Source organism: Diabrotica virgifera, chromosome 4 (genome assembly GCF_917563875.1).
Source record: "Diabrotica virgifera virgifera chromosome 4, PGI_DIABVI_V3a".
NCBI lineage: Eukaryota > Metazoa > Arthropoda > Insecta > Coleoptera > Chrysomelidae > Diabrotica > Diabrotica virgifera.
The window spans coordinates 104,811,447-104,835,864 of NC_065446.1; the positions used below are offsets into that span (position 1 = coordinate 104,811,447).

At 36.4% G+C, this 24,418-nt stretch overlaps 1 protein-coding gene across 1 annotated transcript in view; it reads right to left on the bottom strand.

The window, feature by feature from the left end:
• The window catches only part of LOC114328125 (protein flightless-1), a 115,130-nt gene that overhangs the window by 60,810 nt on the left and 29,902 nt on the right, over positions 1–24,418 (bottom strand). The window contains exons 8-10 of the mRNA XM_028276902.2: positions 11,485–11,731; positions 10,801–10,986; positions 3,385–3,699 (exon numbers count right to left, since the gene is read on the bottom strand). Of these exons, the coding sequence (XP_028132703.2) occupies positions 3,385–3,699; positions 10,801–10,986; positions 11,485–11,731 (748 nt within the window). The remainder of the gene's footprint in view (positions 1–3,384; positions 3,700–10,800; positions 10,987–11,484; positions 11,732–24,418) is intronic.

The window sequence follows — 24,418 nt, forward strand, 5'->3', positions numbered from 1 at the left end:
ATGTGACTCATTACTGGTGGTTGTTCCATTTAGTAGATCTTGGAAATGCTCCTTCCATCTTTTCATAATTTCGTCTTCATCTGTCAGTAGTACATTATCTTTTGATTTGATCTGTCTTATGTTTGGTTGTTTGTCCTTTCGTAGGTTCTTCAAAACTCTGTAGAGTAACTTCTGATTTCCTTGGCTATTTTCTTCTAATTTTGTTCCAAATTCTTCCCAGGATCTCTGTTTGGCTCGGGTTACTAGTTCTTTGACATTAGTACGTTGTTCTTTATATAGCGTGTAATTATTATCTGTTCTGTCTCCGAGGTATTGTTTCCATAAACTTTTCTTTCTTTTCACTTGATCTTTAATTTCTTCGTTCCACCACCTTGTCTGTTTTATATTTTTATTTACTACTATTGTACCACATGTTTCTTTTGCTGCCTTTAGGATGGTATCCTTAAATTCTAGCCAGAGTTCTTCTAGATTCAGACTTCGCCATATTTGTCTTCTGTTTTCGATGTGTGTTTCTGTAGTGTTTTTATATTGTTCAGCAATCTTTTTGTCTTGTAACTTATAGGATCTGATTGATTCGTTCCTATTCTTGTTCTGGCTTGTCATTTTTGTTATTTCTTGATGGTTATTATGCTCAATTTTCCACTTAGCTACTAATAAGTAGTGGTCACTGTAGATTTCTGCGCCTCTATTAATTTTCACGTCAGTTATTTCTTTTCGATTTTGTCTGTTGATTAGTACATAATCTATTATTGATCTTTCATTTCTGCTTCTAACTTCTCTGGTATATTTGTGTATATCTTTGTGCATGTAAAACGTATTCGTTACTATCAAGTTGTTCTCCATGCAAAAATTGATCAACCTATTTCCATTATTGTTTCTGGTCTCCTCTCCATGCATTCCAATTACATCTATTGTGTTATTTCCTTTTCCTACTCTACTGTTAAAATCTCCCATGATGATTAGTCTGCCATTTAAAACTTTAAAAGAGTATAAAAAAATAACTAAGACATTCGTTTTCACGAAAAAAATATATAACGTGTATTTTTGCATAATATTTCACCCTGAATTTTTTTAAATTTTTAAAATTGGTGAAACGCACCTTTAAAAATAAAAAACCGCATTTTTTCGGTTTTTTTTCGTTTTTTGATAAAATTTTATACATATTTTCCAAAAAAGGTAACACCGTCACTAGAATAGGTAAAAAACTGAAAAATAATTGGGGTTTGCTTAATAAAAATTTTTTGTAATGCCATCCATTTTCAAGATACAGGGCGTTGAAGAAAACAAAATTTTACAAATTTTTTACGCTTTTGCCGAAACTACTAGCAACATTGTAATAACATTTGGCGAGTATTAAGAGGTAGTTGTTGTCCAATTTTTGACATACAATTAAGAATTTTATATTTGTCATTGGCGCGCATAGGGGTAATGGTCTGTACTTTTTAAAGGAAAAAGATAGTACGCCACTGACATATTTCAAATTAACAATCGTTTTTGAATTCTTCGTTCAATTTGTAACAAAAAATATATCTTCCTATTTTTTCATACGACGCGCCATTTTTATTCAAAAAATAAAACATCTTAACCCTTACAAAGTATTCGAACTTCTAGCAGTTTCTACATCTACATAATAAACTCGTATTCTTTTTCTCATGATCATCTCTCAGTGCGTCACAGTTTTTCGATTTCTTTCTAACGCATTAAATTGTATGTGACAGAAAAAAAGGCACGTCCGTGATTACAGACATTTACAACATTTATTCTCTAGTTATTCTAGTTGTCGATAGATGGCGCCATAATAAAAAATATATATATTTTTTAATTAGATAATAATATTACAAATATAATCTGTATAATTTATAAGACTATACAAATCAAAGAAAATACCATTTTATAAATGCAAGAAACACATTTGATTTGTTTTTATTCCAAATTGAAAATAAAATGTGACAACTGTCAGATTTAACTAAAAGTCATGTTAGAATAAATGTCATAAATGTGTATTATCACGGACTTACCCTTTTTCCTATCATTTGTTACGCACTGAAAAATGCTCATGAAAAGGACAATACATCTATTATAAAAACTAATTCGAATACTTTGGAAGCGTTAAGATATTTTATTTTTTACAGCAAAACGGCGCGTCGTATGAAAAAATGAGAAGATAGTTTTTTTATCGCAAATTGAACGAGAAATTCAAAAATGATTGTTAATTTGTAATATGTCAGTGGCATACTATCTTTTTTTCTTTGAAAAGTTCAGACCATTACCCCTATGCGCGCCAATGATGAATATCAAATCCTTAATTGTATGTCAAAACATGCACAATAACTACCTCTTAAAACCCGCCAAGTTTTATTACAATGTTGCCAATAGTTTCGGCAAAATCGTAAAAAATGTGTAAAATTTTGTTTTCTTCAACGCCCTGTATCTTGAAAATGGATGGCGTTAGAAAAAATTTTTATTAAGCAAATCCCAATTATTTTTCAGTTTTTTACCTATTCTAGTGACGGTACCTTTTTTGAAAATATGTATAAAATTGTATCAAAAAAAGAAAAAAAAAAAACCAAAAAAATGCGGTTTTTTATTTTTAAAGGTGCGTTTCACCAATTTTAAAAATTTGAAAAAATTCAGTGTGAAACATTATGCAAAAATACACGTTATATATTTTTTTTCGTGAAAACGAATGTCTTAGTTATTTTTTTATACTCATTTAAAATTTTAAAATCGTTCTAAAATTTAAATTTTCCGCCAAAAATTAGAAAAACAATTTTTTTCGGACATAACTTTTTAAATCTTACAACTTTTTTATTTAAAGTTTTTCGCTAGTTTTCGATGCGGCTGAGATAGAAAATAAAAACATAAAAACCCTAATTAGGCTCTAGATGGGTCACATGACCACCTAGGGGGCTAAAATTTCAGAAAGTGAATTTCACTACATATGCTAAACGGTGACCTATATGGAATTCGAATCGAGTTGGGGTCACTTTTCATCATCTTACCCGGCTAGGCCCTTTGTTTGTTCTTTCTACAACTAACAGCTGTTGTGCTTAGAAATCTTAGAATAAACGTCCTATATGCTAACTACTTAGTTAAGTTGTCCTATCTGCATCAAATTGTGCACATAGGACTTTTTCGCTAAGTAAATCATATTGAAATCATCCAACTGGTGAAATTAATGTTGACCTAGTGCTTATACGAAATATAATATGACTAGGGAAATACTGTTTTGGTTAAAAATCTGCATCGATTTACGTCCACATGTTCGATAAATCGACACCAACGAACTGCACAGTCACATCGCTACGTTAAATCGTTATCGTGTATACGGGCTATATCAGTTTTAGTGAACACTAAAAATGGAAAAGTAAAAAACTCACATACCTGAGGTGGTTCTTCGGGACGCGCACCATCTTCAATACCCAAATTAATCCAGAACTCCTTACTTTCACTACCAGCCGCTTCGGTTAAAATCTCGGCTTTATTTTTCCTCTCGTTCTTGTTGATCTTCTCGCACATCAGTCTCGATTTTGACTTCAGTGTATTTTTAGCCTTTTTGCCGTTCCACACGAAGATGTTCATGCCGGTATCCAAAATGAAAACGTAGCGAGGATCCAAAGAATCGACACTAACTGAAACTGGCTCCAAATGGATAGAAGGGCCTGCTGGGTGGACTCTGTAAAGTCTTGTTTCGAAGTTCTGGAACAAAAATTAGCATTAAAATAAATATATCACAAGGAAAAATTCCTGTAACTGGATGTATATCATAAATCGCAAAAAATAAAAACATTATCTTGTAAAAGGTATATTTAAAATCCCTAAAAAGGTTATATCACAACAGAACGTTTTCAGAATTAATATTAAGTCGTCAGTGCTATCACCTAAAATAAGTATAACTGTTTAAATAAAGCAAACGTGAGGTTAAGTTTTGACTTTGGCAAAAAAGTTAATAGATAGTTATACTTACAGGTTTACATGTTTTAAGCCACCAAAATATACGGGTAAAAACCCTTGAGTTGTTTTAAAAAATGGTTAAGGTTACATTATAGTATACGATTTTTAAAGGATGTTAAAAATATTTCCAGATTAACCCCATAGTATATTTTTCCATCCTGCATATTCAGGGTAGATTAATTTTAATCCCAACAAATGTTTGTTCACTACTGTTATTATTTTAAATATTAACGTAAAATTTAAATTCTTTGGCTGAATTAATTAAACATATTATTACAGTTTGTCAAGCTACATTGACAGCCTAGTGTTAGCATCGTTCAGAGAGCCAGTCAAGTTCAGTTGTCATCTAAATTCAGTCATGTAAGATCCTAGCTTCAATATTCCAACCAATATGGTTGATGTCATGTGATGCCGGGGGTTAATCTGGAAATATTTTTAACATCCTTTAAAAACCTTATACTATAATGTAACCTTAACAATTTTGAAAACAACTTAAGGGTTTTTACCCGTATATTTTGGTGGCTTAAAATATGTAAGTACATATAACTATCTATTAACATTTTTACCTTAGTCAAAACTTAACCTCACGTTCGCTTTATTTAGAGTTATACTTATTTTAGGTGATAACAATGATAATGGAATATTGATCCCGAAAACGTTCTGTTTGTGATATAACCCTTTTTAGGGATTTTAAATATACCTTTTACAAGATAAGGTTTTTTTTTATTAAAATAAATATGTTACAGTAATAACAATACTAAATATTCCATTTATTATTTTGTGTCGATGAATTTATTAACTAACTTTACTGAAGACTTGTGATTGTAAATAAACTTTATTTATAACTGGTATAAAACGGACTCAACCTCAACATTGCACAATAAATGGGCACATTTTAGAACAGGTCAATAGATTTAAGTACATGGGATGTTGGATCGATAGCAGTCTAAATCCTGATCTAGAATAGAACAGGCCAGAAAATCTTTCGAAAAAATCAAAAAACTGCTTTGTGATTCTCGAATAAAACTCGAAATTCGACTACATTTATCAAAATGCTACGTCTGGTCGACTCTTCTCTATGCAATTGAGACATGGACCCTTAAATCATCAACCGTAAATAAATTGAGGCCTTTGAAATGTTAATAATAAAAATAAAAATTCATCTACCGGAGAATCCTCAAAATTTCATGGAAATCGCATACCTCAAACGAAGAAGTGCTGCATAGAATAGGCAAGGAAAGAGAACTTTTCAAAACAGTGAAAGTTAGAAAAACATCATACCTAGGCCACATACTGAGAAATAATAAGTACCAATATGCTGAACTGATAGTGAAAGGAAAAACCGAGGGAAAGAGAGGACTAGGAAGGAAAAGACTATCGTGGCTAAGAGACATCCGACAATGGACAGAGCTAAATTTTGAACAGCTGAAGACAGAGAAGAGTTTACAATCGTACTAGCCAACCTCAATTGAGGAGAGGACACTTTGAGAAGAAGGTATAAAACGAAAAACAAAATATTGAATTACAGTTATTAATAAAAGGCACGCATTCTGTTCGATGGTCGAAGATAGTCTCTGCCGGCAGATGCGCTGCTCCAAATGCCGGTACTCATTTGACGCACACTGTTGCCACGTTGTTTCTGTGGCGACACGCTTTGATTACTTCTTCTTAACGTGCCCTATCAAGTCCCCTTGACGTTGGCGATTAACATGGCGAAACTGTCTCTGTCTCGAGCTATTCTAAATAGGTGTTCTGCTTTCTTTATTCCTGTCCACTCCCGGATATTCTTCAACCAAGAGGCCTGCTTTCTACCAATTCCTCTGCGTCCTTCGATTTTACCCATCATAATAGGTTGAAGAATATTATACCGGTCTCCCCTTACTACGTGTCCAAAATAGGCCATCTTTCTATATTTGATGTTATCAAGCAGCTCGCGGGTAGCATTTGCTCTCTTAAGGACTGCCACATTTGTCAGCATAGCCGTCCATGGTATTTTCAGAATACGTCTGTGAAGCCACATTTCAAAGGCCTCCAAACGGTTAATGGTGGATATTTTTAATGTCCATGCTTCAACACCATACAAGAGGACTGACCAAATGTAGCATTTAATCATGCGCTTTCGAAGTTGAAGTTGCAAGGTATAATTACAGAAGAATGACCTCATTTTTAAAAATGTCGTGCGGGCTATCTCGATTCTACATTTTATCTCTTTATCTGGATCTAGTTGTTCAGTAATATGGCAACCAAGATATTTAAAACTAGGTACTCTTTGAATTATATGACCATCAACATATAACCGTGAATCTTGATGGGCCAAACGGCTAAATACCATGTATTTTGTTTTTGAACAGTTTATATTTAGGCCAAACTCTCTTCCCACTGTGTCAATGGCATTTAAAAGGTGTTGTAATCCATTCATATCATCACTTAAAATAACTGTATCGTCTGCATATCTGATTGTATTTATCAGAATTTCATTAACCTTCACACCCCATTCCAAATTATGCAGCGCTTCCTTAAATATTCTATCTGAATACAAATTGAACAACAGTGGAGACAGTATACAACCCTGTCTGACACCTCTTTGTATTTTGCATATTTCTGTTGATTTTCCATTTATGCAAGCTGTCGCTGTTTGACGCCAGTATAATTTTTCTATGATTCGTACATCTTGACTATCAACTCCTTTATCCTTTAATATTTTAATTAATTTGTGATGTTGTACTCGATCAAAGGCCTTCTCATAGTCAATAAATACAGCAAAGACGTCTTTCCTTTGATCTCGGCATTTCTGCAATAACACATTTAGTGCAAAGAGTGCGTCCCGGGTTCCCAGTCCATTTCTGAAGCCAAATTGTGTTTCATCCTGGTCTTCTTCACATTTATCTCTGATTCTACTGTGGATGATACGTAGAAAGATTTTCAAGGCTTATCATTCTATAGTCGCTACAGTTTTTCGGACGTTGTTTTTTTGGTAGGGTTATGAATTCGGACTTTAACCAATCTTCAGGGATATCACCAGTCGAATAAACATCACTGAAAAGTTTGACTAGTATTCCAATGTTTTCCTCATTTATGAGCTTTAACATTTCTGTAGGTATGTTGTCGGGACCAACGGCTTTCTTATTTTTGCCAATTTTATAGCATGTTGTATTTCTGATTTTAGTATTTCTGGTCCTTCACCTTCATCTAAAGTGTCCAGTTCTTCGGGTCTATCATCATTATACAGTTCATTTATACAGGGTGTCCCGAAAAGATTGGTCATAAAGTATACCACACATTCTGGGGTCAAAAACAGTTTGATTGAACCTAACTTACCTTAGTACAAATGTGCTCATAAAAAAAGTTACAGCCCTTTGAAGTTACAAAATGAAAATCGATTTTTTTCAATATATGAAAAACTAATATATATTAGAGATTTTTTATTGAAAATGGACATGGGGCATTCTTATGGCAGGATCATCTTAAAATAAAATTATAGTAAAATTTGTCCACCCCATAAAAATTTTATGGGGATTTTGTTCCCTTAAACTCCCCCAAACTTTTGTGTACGTTTCAATTAATTCATTATTGTGGTACCATTAGTTAAACACAACGTTTTTAAAACTTTTTTGCCTCTTGGTATTTTTTAGATAAGCCAGTTTTTATCGGGATGCGGCTTCTTTTTTAATATGTTTACATAAAAATTTTATGGGGGTTTTGTTCCTTTAAACCCCCCAAATGTTTGTGTACGTTCCAATTTATATATTATTGTGGTACCATTAGCTAAACACAGCGTTTTTAAAACTTTTTTGCCTCTTAGTCTTTTTTTGATAAGTCACCTTTTATCGAGATGTGGCTTCTTTTTCAAAATATACCTAATAATTTAATTATAAATAAATTTTCAGATTATTAACAGTTCTCTATAATCGTACTTAACCATATATGTACAAATATGTGGTGGATACGACAAATATTCAAAATATCTCGATAAACACTGGCTTATCGAAAAAGTACTAAGAGACAAAAAAGTTTTAAAAATATAGTGTTTACCTAATAGTGCAACAATAATAATTTAATTGGAACGTACACAAAAGTTTGGGGGGGTTTAAGGAAACAAAACCCCCATAAAATTTTTATGGGGTGAACAAATTTTACTTTAATTTTTTTTAAGTTGCTACTATAAGAATGCCACATGTCCATTTTCAATAAAAAATCTCTAAGAGTTTTCGATATATGAAAAAAAATCGATTTTCAGTTTGTAACTTCAAAGGGCTGTAACTTTTTTTGTGTGCACTATTGTATATAGGTAAGTTAGGTGCAATCAACTTATTTTTGATCCCAGAATCTGTGGTATAATTTATGACCAATCTTTTCGGGACACCCTGTATAATTATACCAGGTAGTTCGAATTTCGTGTTCGTCTATTATCATTTTTCCCGACGAATCGGTTATAGTATGTGGAGTTTTCTTATAATAAAGACCAGCTACTTCTCGAACTTTTTTAAACATATTAAACATATCATGTTTTTCATTCAACTTTTCTAATTCCTTGCATTTATCCTCCATTCATTTTTCTTTAGCTACCTTTATTTTTTGTTTAATTAGTTTCTGTTTTTCTTTGTATTCTGTTTTGTTATCTTTCAGTTTTCTTCTCTGCTCCATCAATTCCAGGATTTCATCAGTTATCCATTGTTGTTTTTTGTGCCTCTGCATCGTTGTTGTATATTTTTCCATTGCTTTCCAGGTAAGATCTTTAAACGTGTTCCATATTTCTGTATTGTTTTCATTTGTTGAATTCTTTAGCTGATTATTCAGGTCATTTTCTATTAGCGTTTTGTTGGATGCTGATATATGTAATTTTGGTGTTTTGGGGCTTTCTTCGACTTTCTTGAGCTTCACTTGCATGTCAGCTATTAGAGGGTTATGGTCTGAACCGATATCTGCACCAGGATATGTCGTTGATCTCTTGACACCATTCTTAAATCTCTTGTTTACTAGAATATAATCTATCTGATTTCTAATTATATGAAGTGAGTTATCTCCTGGTCCCTTCCATGTATATAATCTTCTTTTGTGTAAGTTGAACCATGTATTTGCGATTATCATGTCATGTTCTTGACAGAACTGGTATAATCTATCGCCTCTTTAATTGCTCTCCCCTAGGCCATATTCACCTATCAGGTCAGATCTTCGTCCTTGACCAATTTTCGCGTTAAAATCTCCAATAATATATGTGATTTCGTTCCTTTTTAGATTGTTAAGTGTCTGCTTTAATTGACTATAGAATGATTCAACATCACTGTCATATTTCTTTTCTGAAGTAGGGGCATATATCTGAATAACATTGACATTAAATGGTTTACTATTTAATTGGAGTATCGCTAGTCTGTCGTTTACAGGTACAAATTTTTTTACATATTTCTTGAATTTAGATGTTATAAATATGCCAACTCCATTCCTATGATGTACGTCATCTTCTACACTTCCAGAATAGTATAGTGTGCCTTCATTTTGTTCACATGTTCCCGCTCCAGGCCAGCGGAGCTCACTGATGCCCATTATATCAATCTTTAAGCGTTTAACCTCTTGAACTAAGTTACTGAGCTTGCTTGCTGCATAGAGGCTTTTAACATTCCATGTGCCTAATCTGATTGTACTGCTAGACATTTTTAAAGTTGTCGTACTTTTTAAATTGTAGGGGTTTCGTGTGGTGACGACCGGGAAGGCCCTACAGTCTGGTGCGCACCCTTCCCTGCCGGATCTTGGTTTCCGAGATCCATGATCAGTAATACTCTGATTATGTTTGGATTGCGCCATGTTAACTTTACTCGGGAGAAATAATTGGAGTGGTTTCCCGTTGCCTTCCCCAATGATGTTTCTGGCGCATTAGGTTTACTCCTGTGGGTTGGATAATCGGAAAGGATTTTTGGATATTTGGTAGGAAACTTTGATCGGGACATGACCTCCCCTATTTGGGTTTGGGGGATAGCCATGGCTTGCGTGAGCAGGGTCGCGTCCCTGAAATAGATCTGACTTATACCGGGATCGTATAAGTGTATCTATCCGCTACTACTACGCTTTGATTACTATTTTTCCTAATTTTATTTTTTAATAACTTTTCTCAAAACAGTCATATAAATTCACATCTAATATACAAACCAGATGCTAAGAAGTTTTACGAACCGAAATGTATCCCTAACCATAATATGTTTTTGGTGTGTTCAGTTTAACAAACTGAATTCCTCATAAATTAATTACCTTATCAGACTTTATGTCAACTTCTTAAAATACAGAAAGATTCTCAACTTTTAAAACGCCAGATGTAATAATTTATTGCCTTTTCTAGCAATATTGTAGAAACACAAACATATTAGCGTTTGTGGTTTTTTTCAGCCAGTCAGTCGATACACAACCACGGGTCGATTTACAACCTCCCGTCGGCAGTCACACCCCAGCAGGCGTCGGGATAGACGTGGTACGTCAAAAACACACCCTTTCGAGATAAGCAAAACACGTTTTTTGATCGACACAAATAAATATATTATTGTTCATTGTTTACACTTATTTTTAATTGATTCCGTAACCTACCATCGGAACATTTCTTTAGTCCGTGGATTCAAAACACTTTAGTATATTTAGTCCAAACATTTTATAAATAAAAAATAACTTTCATCTGATCAAGAGCTGATTTGGAATCTTTGTAAACACATTTAGTCACCAGAATTAATAGTAGTTGCTTTGAAATTTAATGTTATTGTACAGTTTATTTTCATCTAGAAATCGTCTTCAATCACCATTTACTTAGCATTTAGTTCTACAATCTACACTATTCCCTAAACAATAACTGGTATCTCAACAACTTACCATATCCTCAACGGTATAAAATCCGCTACAGGTTCTACCGCCTTCGATATGTGTGATCGGAGAATCGAATAGTCCCAGAAATTCATCAGATTCATCACCTTGTTCTTCTCTAATCGTTCTGCATTGTGCTCCTAGGTAGTTTCTTAAGTTGACGGCATGAATGGCGGAACAAGCCTTTTTATCAAGCTGAAAAATAAAGAAGACACGGCTCTGAGAGCAATGGTTTGCTGCAAATAGGTTGGTTCTGAACAACAAAACAAAATAAGTGATTCTCTCAATGAGAGAGGTGGATGATATGAATGATGGAATCAGCGAGATGGGGTTTTAGGAGTTAGTTTATACCCAAAATCACAGCGGAGTCCACTGTCAATTACTTGTGCAGAAAACTAAATAAGGTCTCCTTATTTTAAGAAACCTTTCAAAATGCCTCTCACTGAGACTATGTGTACTATGTATCACTTCTTATTCCAGCCACATCTTTCAAATTCTTTTCTAAAGCTGAAAAGTCATGCAGCTGATACTCACAGAGTATTTGATCTGCAGACAAAAGCAGTGACGGTCCTTGTTGGTTTCGGATTTAGGAAGGCCTGTTGTCAGGCTTATGAAAGACCGGTAATCCTTACAGTACCGGTACAGCGCATTCCAGAAAACCTTCGATTCATGAAGTCTTGAATCTTAACTTACCGAAGCCTTTTCTCCTATCCAGAAATAAATCTGCCACGAAACCGACTGGTTTTCATCGAAAAATGTCTTCAATACGATATAACAATCTCCTTCGTAAAATTTTCCGTATGCTACTTCATCTATTCTATTCGGAAGGAAATTTTCTATTTCCCATATAGTCAAACCAGGAAACTGACCAGCATCCTCTTCAAAGAATTCTGAATAATCCAGTGGAGGTTTTTCTAAAGATTCATCCCAGCGTTTTGGCCTAAAACAGACAAAAATGTCTTACGCTGTTAATATACATATTTAAATGATTAACAATTACAATTTTAGTTGTTCATAATATATAACATACCAGCAAACAAATGGGAAAGATACTTGACGGAACTGTTTAAAGGAAAGGAAAATAAGATAAAAAAGGGGGTTCAAGGCAGGTTTTGTTTATATTCGATTCAGAGTTGGACTACCATCTCCATATAGTAACTATTTCAGCATCCTTATGCATCATCAGTGAAGATTATGCAGTCACAACTCTGAAGGGAATACAAACATTCTGCCTCTTTTAAAGCAAACCATCGCGATGCGATGAACCCGCCTTTTGAGACGCAATACAGCGACATCTCTCGTATTACGAGGAAAACGAAAAGCCCTAGATACAAAGTTTACTACTTTTTAAACAATTAGAATAATTGAAATAAAAATATAATAAACAATATTTTAAATCCAAGACTTTTCGTTAATAAACTGCTTTCTGGCTGCATCCCATATCTCCGGATTTTACAATATATAATCACATAGAGACGACGAAATAGGAGAAAGCAAATAGAGGACACTTAGGCCACGCATTTACCTTCTCTTCGTCTAGGAAAAGGACCGAAAGACAGTTTCTAAATACTCACAAATTGAGTAAAAATGAAAAAGATAAAAAAGGGTTCAAGGCAGGTTTTGTTTATATTCGATTCAGAGTTGGACTACCATCTCCATATAGTAACTATTTCAGCATCCTTATGCATCATCAGTGAAGATTATGCAGTCACAACTCTGAAGGGAATACAAACATTCTGCCTCTTTTAAAGCAAACCATCGCGATGCGATGAACCCGCCTTTTGAGACGCAATACAGCGACATCTCTCGTATTACGAGGAAAACGAAAAGTCCTAGATACAAAGTTTACTACTTTTTAAACAATTAGAATAATTGAAATAAAAATATAATAAACAATATTTTAAATCCAAGACTTTTCGTTAATAAACTGCTTTCTGGCTGCATCCCATATCTCCGGATTTTACAATATATAATCACATAGAGACGACGAAATAGGAGAAAGCAAATAGAGGACACTTAGGCCACGCATTTACCTTCTCTTCGTCTAGGAAAAGGACCGAAAGACAGTTTCTAAATACAGTGGAACCTCGATAACTCGGATTAATCGGGACCGCGGCCGATCCGGGTTATCGAAAATCCGGGTTAGCCGGAGAATATAGTAAAAATTAATAAATAACCTCCATTACAATTACAAAAACATGAAACACATATGCACAGTACACATCTAAATTACGTATAGTTGTATAGAGTGTAGAGTTTTGTTCATTTCTTGGTAAAAAACTCAGTCATACTGTAGAGATGTACCGACACCATAATATGGTAGGTCTGGATCCTGCGTACAAAAAAAATTGATAAATAGCAAGCTGAAAATTTGTTATTAGCTTAAGGGTGTCTAGTCGGACAAACATTAATATATGGGAACACTGGAACAGGGGAAGTTTTAACTGTGGAACAGGTTAAAAATTTGAAACGGTCAGACCACGAAAACGGCACATGTATTTTTTCCGACAGAACAGACTTAAACTCTCCGAACAGAGATTAAACTCTCATGCAAAAATCAGACTGCTATTTATCACCAAATTGGCGTTTCAATGAGTGGAACATGTAGAATATGTCAAATGACAGGAATTATGACAGGTGATAAATAGCAGTCTGATTTTTGCATGAGAGTTTAATCTCTGTTCGGAGAGTTTAAGTCTGTTCTGTCGGACAAAACAAATGTGCCATTTTCGTGTTCTGACCGTTCCAAATTTTTGACCTGTTCCACAATTAAAACTGCCCCTGTTCCAGTGTTCTCATATATCAAAGTTTATCCGACTAGACACCCTTAAGCTATTAATAAATTTTTAGCTTGCTATTAATCAACTTTTTTTTCATACGCGGGATCCAGACCTATGGTAGCATAATATCATATTATGATGCTGCAATACATTTGTTTTAAATATTCGTCTTTATCAATCCTACCTAATGTTTCTAGTTTCTTTTCCATTGTCACTGCAACATTTTTACGTTTTGTTACCATTACGTAGACAAAGCAAACACAATCTGAAGCACGATTACATTACAGAACGGAAGTGATTAATAGGCTGTACTACACACAATACAAGAATTTTTAAATAGTCACGTCTTTTTTAAACAATGCTAAGACAGTTTGACATAAATAAAGAAAAAGGAATACAGACAGGTGTCTGTTCTTTCCGATAAGCTGAGACGGTCGCTCTGGCTGCCGCCGTGTGCATGAATCATTTTTACTATTGTACTTATGTGTTCAAATTACACAAATACACATTATCTCTGAAATATTATTTGGCCTACATACATTTTTATTTGATAAAATTGTTAAATTGTTTATTTGTTAAATTTTTGTCTGATGAAAATCGGTCCGGGTTAGCCGGACTTCCGGGTTATCGGGGGCCGACTTATCGGGGTTCCACTGTACTCACAAATTGAGTAAAAATGAAAAAGATAAAAAAGGGTTCAAGGCAGGTTTTGTTTATATTCGATTCAGAGTTGGACTACCATCTCCATATAGTAACTATTTCAGCATCCTTATGCATCATCAGCGAAGATTATGCAGTCACAACTCTGAAGGGAATACAAACATTCTGCCTCTTTTAAAGCAAACCATCGCGATGCGATGAACCCGCCTTTTGAGACGCAATACAGCGACATCTCTCGTATTACGAGGAAAACGAAAAGCCCTAGATACAAAGTTTACTACTTTTTAAACAATTAGAATAATTGAAATAAAAATATAATAAACAATATTTTAAATCCAAGACTTTTCGTTAATAAACTGCTTTCTGGCTGCATCCCATATCTCCGGATTTTACAATATATAATCACATAGAGACGACGAAATAGGAGAAAGCAAATAGAGGACACTTAGGCCACGCATTTACCTTCTCTTCGTCTAGGAAAAGGACCGAAAGACAGTTTCTAAATACTCACAAATTGAGTAAAAATGAAAAAGATAAAAAAGGGTTCAAGGCAGGTTTTGTTTATATTCGATTCAGAGTTGGACTACCATCTCCATATAGTAACTATTTCAGCATCCTTATGCATCATCAGTGAAGATTATGCAGTCACAACTCTGAAGGGAATACAAACATTCTGCCTCTTTTAAAGCAAACCATCGCGATGCGATGAACCCGCCTTTTGAGACGCAATACAGCGACATCTCTCGTATTACGAGGAAAACGAAAAGCCCTAGATACAAAGTTTACTACTTTTTAAACAATTAGAATAATTGAAATAAAAATATAATAAACAATATTTTAAATCCAAGACTTTTCGTTAATAAACTGCTTTCTGGCTGCATCCCATATCTCCGGATTTTACAAAAGGAAAATAATAATCAAAACAATAACCTACCTGAATTAAGACACGAAATAGAAATCAGTTTTCAGGAAGTAGAGATAGATAAATTCACATAAACTCACTCAAAAATAGAAAGTCGCCAGGACCAGACGGAGTAACCAACGAGCTTCTAAAATACGGAGGAGAAAGTATAACCCTAGTGATGACAAAACTTATACAAAAACTAATATTGCACTGCAAGACACTAGACGCATGGAGAAACAGCATAATGATACCAATGTTCAAGAAAGGAGACAAAGAAGACCTCAACAATTATATAGGTATAAATCTACTGAACACCGCACTTAAGCTAACCACAAAAGTCCTAACCAACAAAATCAATAAACTAACAACTTTATCAGACGAACAACAAGGATTCAGATCCGGAAGATCCTGCGTAGACGCCGTATTTGTACTGAGTCAAATCACAGAAAAGGCCATTGAGTACAATAAACCAGCATATATATGTTTTATAGACCTGACAAAGGCTTTCGATCGCATCCAAGTCGAAGACGTCTTCCATTTACTGTATAGAAGAAACATACGAATCAATATTATACAAATCATCGAAAACATCTACTTTCATAATCGAATACAGGCAAAGATAAATGGAAAACTAACGCAGTTTATACCAGTACAAAGCGGAGTCAGACAAGGTGACTCGTTAAGCCCACTGCTCTTTAATATAATAATGGACGAAATAATAGAAGCAGTACGTAAAGGTCATGGTTACAGAATGGGGAACAAAGAAATCCAAATATTACGTTATGCAGACGACGCCGCATTAATCGCCGAGACAGAAGACGATCTCTAAAGATTAACACACATCTTCAATACAACAGCCAAGAAATACAACATGATAATATCAGCAGAAAAAACCAAATGTATGACAACATCTAAATACCCACTACGATGTAAAATCGAAATTGATGGGAAAATAATAAAGCAGGAAGCAAGGTTTAGATATCTGGGAATAGATATAACCAGTTACGGAGATGTTGAAGAGGAAGTACGACAACAAAGCTTAAAAGCAAGTAAAGCGGCGGGATCTCTTAATGACACAATCTGGAAGAACAAACACCTAACACAAGACACAAAAGCAAGAAACTATAAAGCAGCAATTAGACCTATATTGACGACTACTATAGACGACTATTGACCTATAGACGACTACTAGAAACAACAGAGATGAAAATACTCCGACGAATATCAGGAAGAGAGAAGCGAAAACATAAGAAGATGTAGAAGACATAAATGGATGGGTGACAAAACGGAAGCAGGAGTGGAACGAACACATTAGTAGAATGGCAGAGGATAGAATAGTACGAATAGCACGAGATAAGTCACCAAATGGACGAAGAAGTATTAGCAGACCAAGAAAAAGATGGTGCGATAACTTAAACAATTTAGGAGGCTAATATTGAAGAAGAAACAGGCTTTAAAGCTTACATACAAGAAGGAAGATAATATATAACACTCAAAGAAACAACGAGAATCTTTTTATAAATGGAACCAATGTCGAGCGAACAGACCAATATGCATATCTTGGAACAATGATCAACTCCACAAATAATTACTCCCAGGAAATCAAAATCAGAATAGAAAAGGCTAGAGATTTGAAGTTGGAGCTAAGAGTTAGGTTGGCTAGGTACTACGTTTCCTTGATTTTGTTTTTTGGAATGGAAGCATGGACCTTGAATGTGGCATCAATGAAAAAACTGGAATCACTCGAGCTGTGGGACCATAGAAGAGTTCTGAAAATATCGTGGACAGAACATGTCACAAGAAAAGAGGTTTTTCTGAGAAATATGAATAAAGAAATGAAAATCTTAAAAATACAATCAAAACAAGAAAATTGGAATATCCCGGACATATTACACGTGGAGAGAGGTACAATTATTGATTATGCAAGAAATGATTCAAGGAAAACTAAGTATACAGGGACGTAGAATATCGTGGCTGTACAACCTGAGACAATGGTACGGATGAACATCAAATGAACTTTTCAGAGCAGCCGTCTCTAAAGTAAGAATAGCTATGATGATTGCCGACCTCCGTCGCGGAGATGGCACTTGAAGAAGAAGAATATATAAAAGTGCAAAACAAGCAATTTTATCGAATTTGATACTATAGTAAGATGTTCACACGAATCGACAGGAGGGATAGGAGGACAAGAAATTGAAGTGAAAGAACGAATAAATAAAGCAACGAAATTATACTTCGCTATAGACAATACATTTATTAATAAAAAAGAAGTGTCTAGGAAAACCAAAATAAGTGTGTATTGTCACGGTCCCAGGCCGGTCCTGTCAACGCCAGAACTCTCTGGCGCCGAAGTGTCTGAAACCCTGTTCGTCGGCGAGACAGCTATTTACGTATCGGCATATCTAGAAGAATCACCGAATACACCTTTTTTTTATTGCTTTGTAAATAATACATATCTTTCGATTTTTTTCTGGAAATCAGTAGAATAATTTTTATAACTATATAAAGAGACATTTTTGAAATTAGAGTTAGTTATAAATTTGTAGTCGTCGGTCGAGTAACATTTTTCGATGTTCGGACGCGAAATAAATGTAAATGTAAATGGTACATATTAGACATTTAGATAAATTGTTGTTTTAGTGTAATCTTTAATAAAGCCGTGGTTATTTTGTAACGAATAAAAATAATGTAGTATTTTAATGTTAAGTTTGTAAATTAGTGTTATTAAAGGATATAAATTCAGTGTTCTTTATTTCTTTAAGTGTAAGTTATTAAAAATAAATAAAGTCAATTAAATTAAACTTAGTGCCTAAAAACATAAACAATAAAATAGTAGAGTCAACCACGTAAAAAGACAATTACGCCACAAATGGTGCAGAAGTGAGGATACTTGAAATAAATCAATTCAACGTAAATTTTCGGTTTAAATAGAGTGTGGAACCTTTAAAAATAAATAAAATATAAATCGTATTAAATAAAGTGTGTGATCATGTCTACCTTGTGTAAGCTAAAAATTGCAGACCTGAGACTTGAATTGGAAGAAAGGGATCTGAGTTCTACTGGAAAAAAGGCTGATCTAGTCGAACGTCTAAAGAACGCTCTTCAAGAAGAGGGCCAAGATCCAGAAACCTATTTGTTTGAAGACAAGCATGCTGCTGTGATCTCGTCGATTTCGAAGGTTTCGACAGACATTACATCGTTAGAGAACAAAGTATCGACAGACATTACATCTTTAGAGAACAAAGTTTCTAGTGAAATCTCCCAAGTTTCCTCGGATGTTTTGAAAGTTTCGACACGACATTGCATCGTTAGAGAAGAAAGTTTCGGGTGATATTTCATCCCTTGAAAGCAAAATGACTAACGAGATTTCTGCTAACATCTCTAAGGTCACTTCGGATTTTGACGACAAGATATCGTCCATAAAATCTACTTTTGAAGAAAAGATCAAGGAAATAGAAAAGAAACTGGAGGAAACTGAAAAAGTGGACAAAGTGGTGGAACCCATCTTAACAGATATTAAAGATGATGAAACCAAATACAAATTGGAGCCACGGTCGATAGTTGAAGGGAGTGTAGGTCATGCTCGTGTTAAGGTGCCAAATTTCGACGGAAAGTCATCATGGAACAACTACATGAAACAGTTCGAATCTGCGGCCAGAGCGAACGGATGGTCCGAAAAAGAAAAAGCTGTAAACCTCACTATTGCTCTTCGAGGCGACGCTTTGGATGTCCTCCAGACCATAGCCGTAGAGGAGACAGATGACTTCGAGCAGCTGAAGAAGAGACTGAATATGCGATACGGGCACGAACATTTAGAGCATGTCTATCAGTCGCAGTTTAAAAATCGAAGACAAAAGAAAGATGAAGCTCTTCAAGAATACGAGGTCGATATTGCCAGGTTGGTACGATATGCATATCCAACAGCTCCCGAAGACATGATGGAAAAGTTGGCTGTTCAAACATTTATTGATGGCCTTCGTGATCATGAAATGCAAAGAACACTGCGATTAGCTCGTCACAAGACGCTGGTCGATGTCTTGTCTGCCGCCCTCGAATACGAATCAGCTACCCAGGCCTCTGGTGGGTACAGTAAAGTGAGGACTGTGAAAGAGGAACAGGATGAGGACAAACTTGACCAGCTTGTTAATATGATGAAAGACATTGCATTCAAGAAAACGAAGACCATAAGGTGCTGGAACTGTGGTGAAATGGGACATGTACGGGGTTCATGTAAGTACCCTAGGTACAATAACAATCAAGAGACTCACCAGCAGGAAAACTAGAACGGGTCGGCCTTAGGGGGGCAGCTTCAACCCGCAACTTTTCCAAAGACCCTCTCATACTAATAGCTTCTTTGAAATGTCGTGAAGATAGTGTATATGTGGATGGAGAAATAAATGGTAAAAAGTATACATTGTTGGTGGATACCGGAGCGACCAGGACCATTATACGACCGTCAGTTTTAAACAGCCGTAAGAAACTCTTACCAACGAGGTTGCGACTGCGGACTGCCACAGGTGAAAACGCCAACACCCATGGAGAAATCCAGATACAATTAGGGATTGGAGCAGAAAAGTTCGTCCATACTGTCATAGTTGCAGACATCGAAGAAGATGTTATATTAGGAATGGACGTAATGAATTTGCATGGATTTCAATTGGATTTTAAGAATAGGGTAATCAAAGTTGGCAACGAGGAGGTATTTCTTCATCCACATGATGACAGAACTGTGCTAGCAGCCATTAAAGAAGATACAGTTGTGCCTGCGAGGAGTGAAACGATCATCGTAGCGCGGCTACAGGGAACTGTAGAAGAAGGAACGCCTGTTATGATGGAGCCATGGAACCACGACGAGGAGGTTGGCCGAGGAATCATAATTGGAAAGGAATTGGTTACTTCTGCTAAAGAAATTCCCGTGAGATTGATTAATGTCAATGACTACCCAGTGACCATCAAGAAGGAGACAACAAAAGTAGGAACTTGTGTACCCGTGACGTCCATAATCCGTCAGACGACAACATCAGATAATTCCAACGACAAGTTCGACCAAATGGTTGCAGTTGCAGGCCAGTCTCTAAATCAAATGGAAAAAAGGAAATTAAGGGAATTTCTTAGGCAATATCGTGACATATTCGTACCGAAAGGAGGAAAGACAGGAAGAACGACAGTTGTCAAACATAAAATTGACACTGGTACCGCTAGGCCAATTCGTCAAACAGCTCGACGATTACCACAGGCGAAGAGAGAGGAAGCTGAAAGGATTGTTCAAGAAATGAAGAAAGACGGGGTGATAGAAACTTCTACGAGCCCATGGGTCTCTCCGGTGGTCCTGGTCAAGAAGAAAGATGGAACTACGAGGTTCTGTGTGGACTACCGTTTGTTGAACAATGTTACCAAGAAAGATAGTTATCCTCTGCCTCGGATCGACGACACGTTGGACACATTGGCTGGAAGTAAATTGTTTTCTACGTTGGACTTGAAGTCTGGATATTGGCAGGTAGAGATGGATCCAGTGGACAAAGAGAAGACGGCCTTTACGACAGGATCTGGATTATGGGAATTCAACGTTATGCCGTTTGGACTCTGTAACGCACCTGCGACATTTGAGAGGCTTATGGAAAATGTGTTAAGAGGGTTATCTTGGAAGACGTGCCTGGTGTATTTAGACGACATAATCGTTTTGGGGGAGACGTTTGAAGACCACCTGAAGAATTTAGAAGACGTTTTTAATCGACTTAAAGCTGCCCAGTTAATGTTAAACCCCAAGAAATGCCAGCTATTTCAAAGTAAAGTCAATTATCTAGGCCATATAGTCAGCAAAGAAGGAGTGGCCGTGGACAAAGGAAAAATCGATTCCATTAAGGAATGGCCGGAACCAACTGATAAACATCAAGTGAGAAGTTTCCTGGGACTATGTACTTACTACCGGAGATTCATTAAGAAGTTTGCAGATATCGCTAAGCCATTAACGCGACTTACAGAGGAAGCAAGGGATTATTGCTGGGATAGAGACTGCCAAACGGCCTTTGAAACTTTGAAGAGGCATTTAATTACAGCGCCAATATTAGGGTATCCACTGCCAGAAGGAGAGTTCATCTTAGATACGGATGCAAGCAATGTGGGAATTGGAGGAGTGCTGTCGCAGATCCAAGGAGGACAGGAACGAGTCCTTGGATATTTTAGTAAAGTGCTTTCAAAACCTGAACGAAATTATTGCGTCACGAGAAGAGAACTTCTAGCAGTAGTAAAATCAGTGGAACACTTCTATCAATACCTCTACGGAAGGAAGTTTCTAATCCGAACCGACCATGCCGCCCTTAAATGGTTAATGCAGTTTAAGAATCCAGAGGGTCAGATAGCCAGATGGATTGAACGACTTCAAGAATATGATTTCAAGATCGAGCATCGGGCCGGAGTTAGCCACAGGAACGCTGATTCTCTATCTAGAAGACCGTGTCCAGCAGAATGTTCCCATTGCAACAAAACAGAGTCAAAGGAAGCAGCAGTACTAAGAACAACAGTGGTCAACGACGAGTGGACGCCTACCAAGATCAAGGAAGAACAAGAAAAAGATCCAGTTTTACAGAAGATTCGACAATGGAAAGAAGAAAATCGTCGACCATCTTGGCAAGAAATATCAAGCCTAGGCTCAGTAGTTAAGACGTATTGGGCCCAGTGGGACTCATTTATCTTGGAAGACAGCTTGCTTAAACGAGTAATAGAAAATGATGATGGTTCGGTGAGGAGAACACAGTTGGTGATTCCAAAGAGCAGAGTAGCCGAAGTACTTCGTCAGTTACACGACAGTCCATCAGGAGGGCATTTTGGTGTAAAGAAGACCCTTCAGAGAATTCGGGAACGATTTTATTGGATGAATAGTTCCGACGATGTGAAGGACTGGTGTAAGAAATGTACTACCTGTGCTACAAGTAACGGGCCCTACCGGAAAAGAAAGGCTCCTATGAGACAGTACAATGTTGGAAGTCCGTTTGAAAGAATAGCTTTGGATATTGCCGGGCCATTTCCAGAAAGTGACAATGGATGCAAATACATGTTGGTGATAATGGATTACTTCACGAAGTGGGTGGAGATCTACGCAATTCCAGACCAGAAGGCCGCCACTATTGCAGATGTGTTAATCAAAGACTGCATCAGCCGATTTGGAGTACCTCTGGAGATCCATAGTGACCAAGGAAGGAACTTTGAGAGCGATCTATTTCAAGGAATCTGTGATAAACTAGGCATGAAGAAGACAAGAACCACGGCCTATCACCCGCAATCGGATGGAATGGTGGAGCGTATGAATAGGACAGTCGGCAAGTATTTGACAAAGATGGTGTCCAATCATCAACGAGACTGGGACCAGTACCTTCCGTTCTTCGCAATGGCCTATAGATCTGCTGTTAATGAATCGACTGGCCAAACACCAGCAAAAGTCCTATTTGGACGTGAGATGCGTCTACCCTGTGATCTAGAGTTTGGATGTCGACCTGGAGAAGATGTTGCTGGTGAGGATTACGTGAATGAATTACGAAGAAGAATGGACGATATACATGAGTTGGTCCGTTCTAATCTTCAGATCGCTAGCAACCGAATGAAGAAACGATACGATACCCAAGCTGAAAAGGGATGTTTCAAGGAGAACGACAAAGTCTGGCTTTATAATCCAAAGAAGCGAACAGGCTGCTCTCCCAAGTTGCAGCAGTTCTGGGAAGGTCCGTACCTCATTGTCAAGAAAATCAATGACGTTATCTACCGAATAAGCAAGATTCCTAGGGGAAAGCCGATGATAGTCCACCATAACCGGTTGGCGCCGTACGAGGGAGACCACGACGTAGATGAAGCGAGATTTTCTCGCACTTCCCGATGACTATTCACTGGCCCATACCATCCCGGCCAGTATCAAAGACGCACGAGGGTTGGCATCCGCCTTCCGAATGAAGTTTGGTCGAGTTGCAGAACTTCAATGCCAACTGCCAGCTCCTGGCAAAGCATTGAAACTCCAAGATGCATCACGTTACCTATTCTATCTGGTAACGAAAGACACTGTCCATGACCAACCTACCTACCAAGATGTATGGGATGCATTAATTCAATTGAGAGAGCACGTGTTGGAGTCCGACGTGCAAAAGTTAGCCATGCCAAAGTTAGAATGCAGCCAATTAGACTGGAGAGTTATCCGAAATATGGTAGAAGAAATTTTCCAAGACACCGAGGTCCAGGTGTTAGTCTGTTGCAATCCGCATAGTTACTGGTGCGGAGAGAAGACCGTCCCCTGTCACTTTTATACAACTGGGAGTTGTAAAAGAGGGTCCAGTTGCAGATACCAGCATCCAGTTCCAGTCCCGACAAGGTTCCAGGAGGAACCATCTTTTGAGGAGGGGGGCAATGTCACGGTCCCAGGCCGGTCCTGTCAACGCCAGAACTCTCTGGCGCCGAAGTGTCTGAAACCCTGTTCGTCGGCGAGACAGCTATTTACGTATCGGCATATCTAGAAGAATCACCGAATACACCTTTTTTTTTATTGCTTTGTAAATAATACATATCTTTCGATTTTTTTCTGGAAATCAGTAGAATAATTTTTATAACTATATAAAGAGACATTTTTGAAATTAGAGTTAGTTATAAATTTGTAGTCGTCGGTCGAGTAACATTTTTCGATGTTCGGACGCGAAATAAATGTAAATGTAAATGGTACATATTAGACATTTAGATAAATTGTTGTTTTAGTGTAATCTTTAATAAAGCCGTGGTTATTTTGTAACGAATAAAAATAATGTAGTATTTTAATGTTAAGTTTGTAAATTAGTGTTATTAAAGGATATAAATTCAGTGTTCTTTATTTCTTTAAGTGTAAGTTATTAAAAATAAATAAAGTCAATTAAATTAAACTTAGTGCCTAAAAACATAAACAATAAAATAGTAGAGTCAACCACGTAAAAAGACAATTACGCCACAGTATAAATCAATGTGTGACGATAATATAATTTTATCGTCTAGAGTACGCCAATGAATTAATAGGCTACTGATTATGTATTTTAGAAAGGAACTACAACGTTAACGGGGTTTTATTGTTTCATATAGTAAATGGACCTCTAAATATGAAAAAACCGCGGAGTGCTACCATTTAAAGGGGTGCGTTTTTGAGAAAGGGGTGAATTAGTCCCTAGGCACAAGGCGAATTAAGGTGAGTTCTATGCACTTTTGGTGCAAACACGTCTACAGGGAAATTGTTCCAGGTTAAATTTACTATCGAAATATCACATTTAAAGGTCAAAAATAT